Below are 11,480 nucleotides of genomic sequence, written 5' to 3'. Positions count from 1 at the left end.
TCCAATGAGGGGAGAACTGTTGCTGGGGTGACTATGCAAATCTCATATATTTGATGCACTTGTTGAGACCTTGGCGGTCGAGTATAGGTGTCAGCCCTCCCTTGGACTTGGGGATCAGGAAGTAACACAAGCAGAACCCCTTTCCCCCAGTGTTGGAGGGGAACTTCTTCTATGGCCCTTGAAGCACATAGAGTCTAAAGCTCTTGAAGAGGCAGTGCCTCATGAAATGGGTCCCTGAAAAGGGATGGGGCAGGAGGACGGGATGGTTAGGAATTGGACACCATATCCCAGTCCCACAGTGCTTTAAAACCCATCTATCTGTGGCTATTGCGTCCGAAGCAGAGTGGAAGTAATACAGCCTGTCACCAAGGGGGGCCCGGGGGGGAGATATGATTGGAAGATCACTGACGGCTGGAATGCTGACTTAGAGATGTGAGTCAAATGGTCTGTTTGCCCTAAGCTGATGGGGATGAGCCAGCTGTTTAGAGGTGAAACCAGAGGACCTTCTCCTCTGTGATTTGTGCCTCCTCTTGGAAAGGTCTTGCTACCTGGAAGGATAAGTTGGCTGCCTGGAATCCCAGTGGGAGTACTGATGGTATTGTTGCTATTCTCTCTAATGCCGTCTCTTAATGGCTGGGGTATAGACTCTGACTCCCCGTGAACACACTGAACCTCAAGAGTCCTTACAAGAATGTAGTTTCATCAGTTTTTTTCAGAAAAGAGGGAACCACCCAGCCAAGGGGAGGTTTTCTATATTCTGTTGGATGTCGGGAGCTACCCCAGAGTTCTCCAGCCAAGAAGCTCTTCTCATTCTTATAGCTGCAGCCATAATCCTGGAGGAAACATCTGCTGCATCGAGCACCGCTTGTAGTGACATCTTAGCCACTAGACGACTGTCTGCCAGGCATGCCTTAAACTCCTCCTTGGCATCCTCCAGCAACTCATCAGTAAATTGGGACAGTGCGTCCCAGTTTGCAAAATCGTATTTAGAAAAAAGCGTCCGCTCATTAGCAATGCGCATGAGTAGTGGGGAGGTAGAATAAATCTTCTCCCCATTAAACCAGCTCTCTTGGTCCCCTTTTCTTTGTATGAAAGACTTGCGCGCACATACACACACACACACCCCTTCACAATCTCTCATTTGCAGCAGTTACCACACAGGAGTTTGGGGCTGGACGAGAGTAGAAACACTCAAATCCTTGCTTGGGGGCATAATACCACTTGTCTGTGTGCTTTGCTGTGGGAGGTAAGGAAACTGGCATTTGCCACAGGGACTTTGCAAGCTCCGAAACAGCATCACTTATAGGGAGGGCTGCCCTTGCAGGGGCTGGAGAATATCCACCAATTTATTGGTGTTTTCTTGGATGCCCAAGGCTGTAGTCATCCTCCTTAAGGAGTCTTGGTGAGACTTAAAGTATTCTAGTGGAATCGTCTGGTGAGGAGGATGACAGGAAGTGGAACAGATGGACTCCCCTATGGTAAGGCTTGTCCCCGTGATAAAGGGTCACTGCTGTAGTAGACTCAGTGGGAGCCGTATCAGTTTGTCTCCAGTCTCGGTGGGCCAGGAAATGAGAGAACAGAAGGATTCCACATCCTGGCTCTGGAGTGAGCTGATGATTGAGATCTTGAAGAGCAGTGGGCACTCCAAGGCCAGAGAGGAAATTAATGTGGTACAGGAAGCCAGTATGTACCAGGCCAAGAACTTGTGTCCCTGCTGAGGGAACGATGTTCTCTTGGTAATGCTGCTGATCTTCTGGGGGAAGGGGGTGGAAGAGAGAGAGAAGGATTCTGAGCCTGATTACAAGGAACCTCCCAAATAGTCAACAGATGAGCTAAACCTGAGAAGCCCACCAAGTACCCTGATCTGTTTGAGGTCCAGTAAGGGGACTGGACCGGTACCAATGATGGTACAGCAGTCAGTGCCATGTGTACTGCGTGAGAAGTTGAGGCTGCACTAAAATGCAGTACTAGAAAGGCTGTCGGTTCTATGCAGAGGTCGGTACCCTAGCCAAAGAATGGCTCGTTACTGAAGGTGTGGAGACTGGGACTAGAGCTATCGTCGGAGCCAAAACCAATATCGGTACCCAAGCAAGATGTCTTGGTGCTGATGCTGGGACTGGATCCACCTCCTTGGTGGGCTTCTTAACTGGTAACAAGGGAGAAGCCAGTAACTGTCCAAAGTCCAAAGCAATCAACCCACACTGGCCCAGGACTGCAGGGGGCATCCTCAGCTGAGGACTCCTGTATCAGAGGTGAATCTGGGACAGAGAGGCAGAGTACATCAGCTGCTGCCTGAAAAACCTGTGGTCAATACTGTCAGTGCCAATGTTCTGGCACTGGACTCAACAGACGTCCTGCAGAATGGACAGCATGGTACTGGTCAGTTCGCTCCTCACTACTGGGGAGTGGGTAGACGGTCCTCGTCCTGCTCTGTTTTGGACACTAATGCCCCACACTCCTCGTAGAAGAAAAGGAAGAGTCTCTCTGAGCCCCGGAATCGCTCTGACTAGTTTTGTGAGTTCTCTTCCTTGGGGACTACAGAAAGGAGAATGGTCCCTGCCCCGTGGAGAAGAACCTGAGTCTGGCTGTCTATCAGAAATTGGCGCTAGCTCTGACGTAGTTTGTGGGGCCAGGTGAGCTGTGCAAGCTCCCAGATCCTCCTGGAGGTGCTCCTTGAGATGTTACTTCAGGCTTAGGTCTCCGGCAACCAACACTTTTCTTACCTATGCCCCTCTCCCAGGCACAATGAGCACTGAATGTTGTGGTCACTAGATGGCACAGCCTCGTGAAGGACAGTGCTTAAAGTTAGGTGAAAGCATAGCGCCAGGCTTACTAACTAACCAATCACTCATGGAACTACTGACCCTAACTAGCTAGCTAACAGGGCTAAAACTATTTACAAAGCACAGAGAATGATCTCACTGTAGTGCAATAACCATGAGGAACTGCGAATCAGGCTGTGGGTGGCGAGAAGGAACTGAGTGTGGGAGGTGGGCACTGCCCTTATATAGCCTCAGGAGGGGCCCTGAGGAGGGACAGGGTGCATGTGCCACCCCAGTAGGTACTGCTACGGCTTTGGTGTGCTGGGCACTCACGCACTTGAGTGGAAACATGTCTGTAGCCACTCTAAGAAGAACTGCCTCTTGGGAGCTTTTCTGCCCTGAGCTATCTGCTGCCCCCCCCTCCCCCCCCCCCCCCATGAGCTAAGTTCCACTTTGGATGTCACTGGCTGAGGTTCGCTGGCTTTGCTCGGCCTGGATTTCCAGTTCCTGAAGGATCTGTGGCTGGACCGACCCCTCGACCATGCCATTTACATCCCCCTCCCGCCTTTGCACGCAGAGGCATGTATGCCCACAGAGACCCTTGGGCTGTTTCTTTATGGAGCCTCCATGCCAGTCGAAGGCTCAGAGTGTCCCATTCCCTGGTCACTGACTGCTCTGGTCCTGCCTTCTCAGCTGCAGAGCCAAAGAAGCCCCACTGGAGATGGGTCCCTGCAGAGCAAAGCAGGCAGGGGTGCTCCCTAGGGATGCAGAAGCTGGGGGTAGTAGTGGGGCCACTGCATGTGCTGAGCTGTCAGACCCCCTTAGGGCTACAGCTGGGCTCCGCCCCAGGTACCCTCCCTTCCATTCTGCACACCTACCCCGCCAGAGTAGGGAGCCCTGGCTGGGTGAGGGGACGCGGGCCCCAGCCCAGTACCTGCATGGGCTGGTTCCAACCGTGGATGCAGAGTGCGCCAACGTTGAGCTGCCTAGGGACGGAAGAGAGGCAAAGGTCAGAGCACTAAGAAGCAACAGGCTCCAGCAACCCCTGCTCTGGCTCTTGGTGCGGCTCCACGGGAGCAGGGCCTGAAGGGCCATGATGTAGGGGAGGTGACCCCCATGCCTGGAGAGATTCATGACTGGAGAGATTCCTCTCCCTTCCCCCACCACAGATCATCAGCTCCCTCCCTGATGGCACAGAGACTCCTCATGCACACTTTGCACCCACTGGCTACCCCTAGTGGGAACCAGGTGGATCCCATGGGGGTGAGGTCACCATGTTTACCTTGCAGCAGGGATGGGGCCAGCGGTGCTGGAACAATCTGTATAGTGGGGGTGTTGAGAGACATTTAACCAAACTGTAAACCCTGTGTATGATGGAAACCACTCCAAGCCAGGGGTGTGGTCACACCCCCAGCACCCCTTGTTCCAGCATCTATGAATAGGGCCCAAATACCACCATCCTCATGGTAGGGGGGTATGGGATTTCCATAGAACACCCCAGCTCTGCCAGGCACTGAGGGGAGGAAGGAATTTCCAGGAACAGCCCAGCTCTGCCAGGTACTGAGGGCTCGGGGAGGGGGGAATTTCCCAGGAACAGCCCAGTTCTGCCAGGCATTGAGGGCTCGGGGAGAGGAGCAGGAATTTCCCAGGAACAGCCCCCTCTGCCAGGATCTGGGATGGGGGACAGGGAGGCAACCGTGGACCATGGCAGGTACCTGGCCTGTCCCTTTGCCCTGAGTGCGCCGCCCCCCTGCAGAAGGGCACTCCCCCCGGTGGCACCAGCCCATTCCCCACAATCACCTGCATGCTGACTGCCGTGGGGCTCTCCGTCCAGCTGGAAATGGAAGGGCAGGAGGTGCTCTCTGATGGGCAAGGCGCCGGCGGGTCTCTGGGGCTGCGGCGGGGTCAGCATGGTGATAAGCAGGGGCTGGGGTTGCTGGGCCTTCCACAGGCGCTCAGGCCCAGGACTGTGCTGGTGACACTTACGCTCCCACAGACGCTCTTCTGGGAGCAGACAAACAGCAGGGGCAGAGGGTTTGAGCCCAGGGACAGAGCCCCAGTGCCTGGGAGCTGTGGCAGGCCTGCTCTGACTGGGGTATCCACCCATTCCTTCACCCCCCACCCATGTCCTTAGCAAGCCACAACTGGGAGCTAGCCTACAGAGAGCTTCCTGGGGATCTGCCCAACCCCAGGGAGCTCCAAGGGGTGGGTTCGTGAGGGAATGTAGACCCCATGCAGTCAGGGAATGAGGGGCACATGCCTTGCACCAGTGTGGGATGGGGACAGGGCAAGTGTCCTAAGGATAGGGGCCATCTTGGGTGGCCTGCAGGGGACTCAGAGTCTCTGAGAGTCCCCTGTCCCGTCCCCCGCAGTGTCCCCGTCTGCTGCCTCCCAGCTCCCATTCTGCATTGCCCTCCTAAGAACCCCCAGGAACGGGGAGGGGAGGTCTGAGACTAGCAAGAGACTCCGAGGCAGCAGAGCAGAGAGGCATGTCCCCCTCTTCCTCAGTTCTCCAGCCAGGGCCTGGCCAAGCCACACTAGCAGACATCCCCTCCTAGTACATAGGCTCTCTCTTGAGACAGGGCCATCTGACAAACATGGGTGGGCCCTGCTCCTTCATGCAGGGAGGGCCTCACAGCCAGCAGCTGTGTGGAGGGCTGCTAGCAAGGAGACAGGTTTAGCTCTTATCCTTGTCAAAGGGAAACGTGTTCTCTTCATCTCAAGTTCATTCACGCCGTCACCCCCACCCTCTGGATCAATGCAGCGACGCAGGTCAGGGGGGTGAAGAAACCACAGCCCTGACCAGTGTAGCTCTGCTGACAAAACCCCCAGCGCAGACACAGCTATTGCAAGGCAGCTTCCATGGACGTAGCCGCAGTCATTCCGGAGGAAAAACAGTTACCTTCTCATAACTGTTGTTTTTTGAGATGTGTTGTTCACGTCCATTCCAATCAGGTGTGCGCACGCCAGCTGCACAGTTGTCAGAAAGTTTTCCCTCAGCAGCTCCCGTCGAGTCAGCTGTGGAGCCCCCTGGAGTGGCACCTTCAGGGTGCTCAATATGATGATGATGATGATGGGCAATCACTCATTACCAAGTATGATCATTTTCCATGGGAGTTATGGGTCCTCAGGTGGCTAATAAGGCCAATCCTTGAACCACAAGCTCTGTTACAATGAGGGCAGATGTTTTCAGGCTCAGCAGGAGGCTGCTGACCATGACTGGGAGCCAGTCTCTCCTTCATCCTGCACCTCTTGTCCTCTTCGGCAAGTTCAAAATGCAGGGGACCATCACATAGGACTTCACTCCCAAGTATCAAGTGTCTCCCAAGTATCAATGTCAATATTAGATTTTTTTAGGTTGCCCTTCAGCAAGTCCTTATAATGCTTCCATTGTCCAACTACGTTATGGTGCCCTTCGTTCAGCTGAGAGAACAGGACCTGTTTTGGGAGGTGATGGTCTGGCAGCTGGACAACATGACCAGTCCAGTGGAACTGCTGATGGATGATCATTGCCTCAATACTGGTGGTCTTTGCCTCTTCCAGAACACTAATATTGGCACGGCTGTCTTCCCATTTGATCTTCAGGATCTTATGAAGGCAGCATTGATGGTGCCTCTCAAGGACTTTCAAGTGGTGTCTATAGGTTGTCCAAGTTTCGGACCCATGCAAAGGTGTTGGGAGAATAATGGCTTGATAAACAGGAAGCTTGGGTCTGTTCCAATGTCCTGATCTTCAAAAACCCTGTACTGTAAATGAGAAAAAGCTACATCAGGAGATGCTGAATTTCTGCATCAATATCTGTCTTAGATTAAAGATGATTTCCAAGGTAGAGGAAATGATCGACATTCTCTGGTGCCACTCCAGTGATTTTGATAGATGGGGCATATAATACCTCATCTGGAGAGGGCTGATAGAGCACTTTAGTCTCATTGATATTAAGAGTGAAACCAAGACATGCGTAAGTGCCAGCAAACACATTCAGGATAGTTTGAAGATCTTTCTCAGAGTGGGCAAAGATTGCGTTGTCATCAGTATACTGAAGTTCCACAATAGATGATGTAAAAATCTTACTCTTGGCTTTCAGCCTGCTAAGCCTGAGCAGCTTTCCATCCATTCTGTAAATGATTTTCATGCCAGCTGTAAACTTCCCAGCAATTAGGTAAAGAATGACAGCAATAAAAACCACAAACGTGGGTAGAGCGATGATGCAGCCCTGTTTGATTCCTGTTTGTACTTTGAAACAGGGAGCCAGTGCTGCTCAGAACAGTCGCTTTCATGTTATCATGAGGCAATTGTAGGACATTGATGTATTTATCAGGACGTCCAATCTTAGAAAGTACAGTCTGGAGGGCACAGTGACTCACTGAATCAACGGCTTTAGTTAGATCAATAAAAGCCATGTACAGTCGTCGGTTTTGCTCCCAACACTTTTCTTGCAACTGCTATGCTGTGAAGATCATATCTGCAGTTCCACGGCATGGTCAGAAAACACTCTGTGACTCTGGTAAAATTTCTTCTGAAAGTGGCAGAAGGCAGGTTGTAAGGATCCATGCCAGAACTTTGCCTGCAATGGCTAGGAGGGAGATACCACAATAATTTCCACAATCTGCTTTATCCCCTATCTCCTCCTTTATCCAGATTTTAAGGATAAGCAGTTAAAGCTGCCGAATTAACTCTGGTCCACCATTTTTAAAGATTTCAATGGAGAGCCCATCTAGACCTGCTGCCTTGTTGTTCTTCATCTGCTTGATGGCACTGTGGTACCTCATACAAATTGGGGGGGTCTCTGAGCTCATCCCTAAATGGTCATTAAGGGATTTGCTCAAAGACTTCATCTGCAACTACAGAATTACAATTAAAGAGATCTTCAAAATATTCTTTCCAGTGAAAATTGATGGCTTTGTTGTCCTTCAAAAGTGTGGTTCCGTCCTTAGAGTGAAGAGCATTCATGCCATGACAGATTGGCCCAGAAACCGCCTTGGTGACTAAAGAAACCACATGTAGTGTGGATGTCTGCGAGATGTTGGAGTTCTTGCGCTTTCTCAGTCCATCATTTGTTCTTAAGTTCTCTGGTTTTACGTTGTACTTCCGCTCTCGCCTTGGCATGGGCCTCTTTATATTACAATTTATATCATTCTGCCAAGCACGAAATGCCATTATCTTCTCATCGATGAGTTCCTCAGTTTCGGCATCATTCTCATCAAACCAATCCTAATGTTTTCTGGTTTGGTAGCCTATGGTTTTCTCACAGGCATTGATGATTACTGCTTTCAATTGGCTCCAATGTTCCTCAATTTCTCCCAGAAACTTTGATGGAAGCTTTTCTTCTAAGACTGCTTGGAAGTGGTCATACTTAATAGGGTCCTTCAAATCTTGAACCTTCAGCTTGCGCCTGACCTGCTTCTTTTGCAGCCTCCATTTGGGAGCGATCTTAATTTTCATTGTGGATCAAATAAGGTGATGATCCATCCAACAGTCATCAGCACTTGTCATTGCTCTTGTGAGAAGTGCATCACTACAATCTTGGGCACGAACTGTGACGTAGTCGAGGAGATGCCAGGGCTTTGACCATAGGTGTCTCCAAGATATTTTGAACTTTTCCTTTTGTCGGAAAAGAGTGTTCATAATAACTTCATGTTCAGCACATTTGGTCAGGAGCAGAATTCCATTTGAATTGCTTTTGCCAACTCCTTCTTTCCCGATTGTTCCTTTCCACAGGTCTGAGTCTCATCCAACACATGCATTGAAATCCCCTAGAAGGATGATCTTGTTTTCTGTAGGGGTCTCCGATAAAATGGTTTCCAACTGAGAATAAAAATCTTCCTTTACATTCTCATCGGCATCCAGTGTTGGTGCATAGATGCTCACAATAGTTGCTTATTGATTTTTGGTGAGCCTCAATCGGAGTGTCATAAACTGCTCATTGATGCCAACTGGTACCTCAGAGAGGCACCTTACAAGCTTGTTATTTATAGCAAAGTCCACTCCATGCAATAGGGGTTCATCTATAGATTTTCCCTTCCAGAAGTAGGTGTGTATCCTCCTTTCTCCTCCCTCACCTATCCTTCATCAGCTCTTCTAGTTTTGGACAAAGCAGCAATATCGATGTTAAAGTGACTCAATTCACGAGCAATAATGGCTGTACGTCGCTCTGGTCGGTCGTTGTTTGAGTTGTCCATCAGAGTATGTATGTTTCAAGTTCCAAAGTTGAAAAGTTTCTTACATTTTCGACTGCTGAAGTGGTGATCCTGCTGGATGTGGCTATCCAGCCAGGAAAAACAGAGGCAAGACTATTTTAGGGTACCTTTTCTAACCCTCTCCCCATGTGGGGTGAGCAGAGTGGATCCTAAAAAGGACTGCTCAGTTGTGGGTGCAGCTGCTGAGATGCTCGACCCGCCTCAATCCTCGAGCAAGACGACTGTACCACACACCCACCACCTATGTGTCAGTCTGTGACTAGGAACTTCTGGATTTCACTGTTCTGTTTCCGTCGCAGATCACCACCAGACTTTAGACTTGTGCAAATGTAATTTTCCCAAAAACTGGACGATGCCTGTGTGGGACTTCTTTACTTGAAACCAATGGCATGAACACCATGACGATTGGAGATCCTCTATCTGCTGCAGCCTTCATCCACCTTCACAGATGTTGTAACATTACACAACAGTTTCACCTCCATTGTGCAGTTATCTTCTGTCTGCTCTTCTGTTAGCGACTTCTTGGATCACACTTTGTCTGGAACCTAGCCCTTGACCGTTCTGCCATGGGTGACCTTAGGGGAGTACAACTCTAGGCAGCATTGCTCTAGGGGTCATTGAGACACACAAGCCTCTCCCCCACTACAAGGTGGTGATCCATGGAGAGGGACGCTCAATATATGACCCTGCTGACCTGGTGCCTCCTCAGTTCCTTCTTGCCGACTACTGAGACAGTGGGGAAGGAGGGTGGATATTGGAATGAATGTGAACAACACATCTTGATGAACATTTACGAGAAGATGAGTAACTGTTTTTTCTTCTTCGAGTGCTTGTTCACATTGATTCCAATCAGGTGACTCCCAAGCTCTATTCCAGAGGTGGGGTCGGAGTTTAGGAATTGCTGATTGGAGCACCGCTCTGCCGAATGCTGCATCATGTCTGGTGTGTTGGGTGATAGCATAGTGAGAGGTAAACATGTGCACCAAGGACCACGTTGCTGCCCTGCACATTTCTTGTATTGGGACCTGGGCCAGGAACGCCGCTGACGAGGCCTGTGTCCTCGTGGAGTGTGCCGTAACAGCCAAGGCTGGGCTCTTGGCCAGCTCGTAACACATGTAGATGCAGGACGTGATCCAGGAAGATATTCTTTTAGATGAGACCGGGAGTCATTTCATCCGGTCTGCTACCGCCATGAACCATTGGTTTAAACCTGCCGAACATCCAGTGAGTGTAGCCTCTGCTCTCGACTACTGGCATGAGGCTTAGGATAGAACACAGGGAGAAAAATGTCTTGGCTAGTATGAAAGAGTGACATTACCTTGGGAAGAAAGGCAGGGTGAGGCCTGAGTTGCACCTTATCCTTGTGGAAGACCATGTAGGGTGGAGCGGAGGTAAGGGCCTTTAGCTCTGACACCCTCCTAAGCTGATGTGATGGCCACCAAGAAGGCCACCTTTCACAATAGAGAAAGGAGCAAGTCGCTATTGATTCAAAAGGGGGACCCATTAATTTGGAGAGGACAAGACTGAGGTCCTACACTGGGACAGGCTGTCTGGTCTGAGGATGTAGGAGTCCCAAACCCTTGAGGAAACAGCCTACCATGGGGTTAGCAAATAAGGATCAGCCGGATGCTCCTGGGTTGAAGGCTGAGATAGCAGCGAGATGTACTTTGATGGATGATGCTGCCAGTGCTTGTTGTTTCAGGCACAGAAGATACTCTAGAATGAGTGTATAGACGCCAGTAGTGGAGGTGTGCGCTGCTGGGCACACCAGCAAGTGAACCTTTTCCACTTAGCTAGATGTGTGGCCCTAGTAGATGGTTTCCTACTGCCAAGTAGGACCTCCCTTACTGGTTCTGAGCACAGAAGCTCCATGGGGTTAAACCATGAAGCTTCCAGGCCATGAGATGGAGGGACTGGAGATCTAGGTGGTGAAGACAACCGTAGTCCTGAGTGGTAAGATCGGAATGCAGCGGTAACTTGATTGGAGTGTCCACTGTCAACTCCAGGAGCGTGGTGTACCAGTGTTGTCAGGGCCACCCTGGGCCACCAGAATTACCTCCACTCTGTCCCTGCGGATCCTGAGAAGTGTCTTGTGCACATGAGGGACGGGGGAAGGGCATACAACAGGGTTGCCAGGGTGTGCATACCTAATGACTTCACAGTCGCCCAGAAGTCTTTTAGACTGTGCAGCTTGGAGTCTGTTTGCTCCGAAAATAACCCTGCACCTTCGAATGGTAGGTCCTGCAGGGTTTGCTGCAGTTCCAGGGGCAACCCAGACGCCTGTAGCCTTGAGCTCCACCTCGTGGCTACTCCTGAGGAATGGGTGTGGGCAGCCGAGTCCAATGAAGCCTGAAGGGAGGTTCACGCCATTGCTTCCCTTCATCAATGATAGTCGAGAACTTGGCTCTGGAATCTGGTGGAATTAGCAACTTAAACTTCAGCATGGAGGCCCACAAGTTGCATAGATTTTCCTGCCAAAAAGGTCCATCCTTTTAGACTTCTTGGATTTAGGGGCCAGCCC

General features: G+C 50.7%; 1 protein-coding gene across 13 annotated transcripts in view; it reads right to left on the bottom strand.

The window, feature by feature from the left end:
* The window catches only part of AGBL2 (ATP/GTP binding protein like 2), a 43,771-nt gene that overhangs the window by 4,577 nt on the left and 27,714 nt on the right, over positions 1-11,480 (bottom strand). For 10 of the 13 annotated variants that reach the window (XM_030562337.1, XM_030562343.1, XM_030562334.1 and 7 more), the window contains 2 exons: positions 4,563-4,766; positions 3,697-3,748 (listed from right to left, as the gene is read on the bottom strand). In XM_030562337.1, coding sequence (XP_030418197.1) covers positions 3,697-3,748; positions 4,563-4,766 — 256 coding nt within the window. Of the gene's footprint in view, positions 1-3,640; positions 3,749-4,562; positions 4,767-11,480 lie in introns of all 13 variants that reach the window. The other 3 variants (XM_030562339.1, XM_030562340.1, XM_030562336.1) reach the window with 2 other exon arrangements.

Source organism: Gopherus evgoodei, chromosome 4 (genome assembly GCF_007399415.2).
Source record: "Gopherus evgoodei ecotype Sinaloan lineage chromosome 4, rGopEvg1_v1.p, whole genome shotgun sequence".
NCBI lineage: Eukaryota > Metazoa > Chordata > Testudines > Testudinidae > Gopherus > Gopherus evgoodei.
The sequence above is the reverse complement of the archived record's forward strand: the minus strand, read 5'-3'. Positions and strand labels throughout refer to the sequence as shown.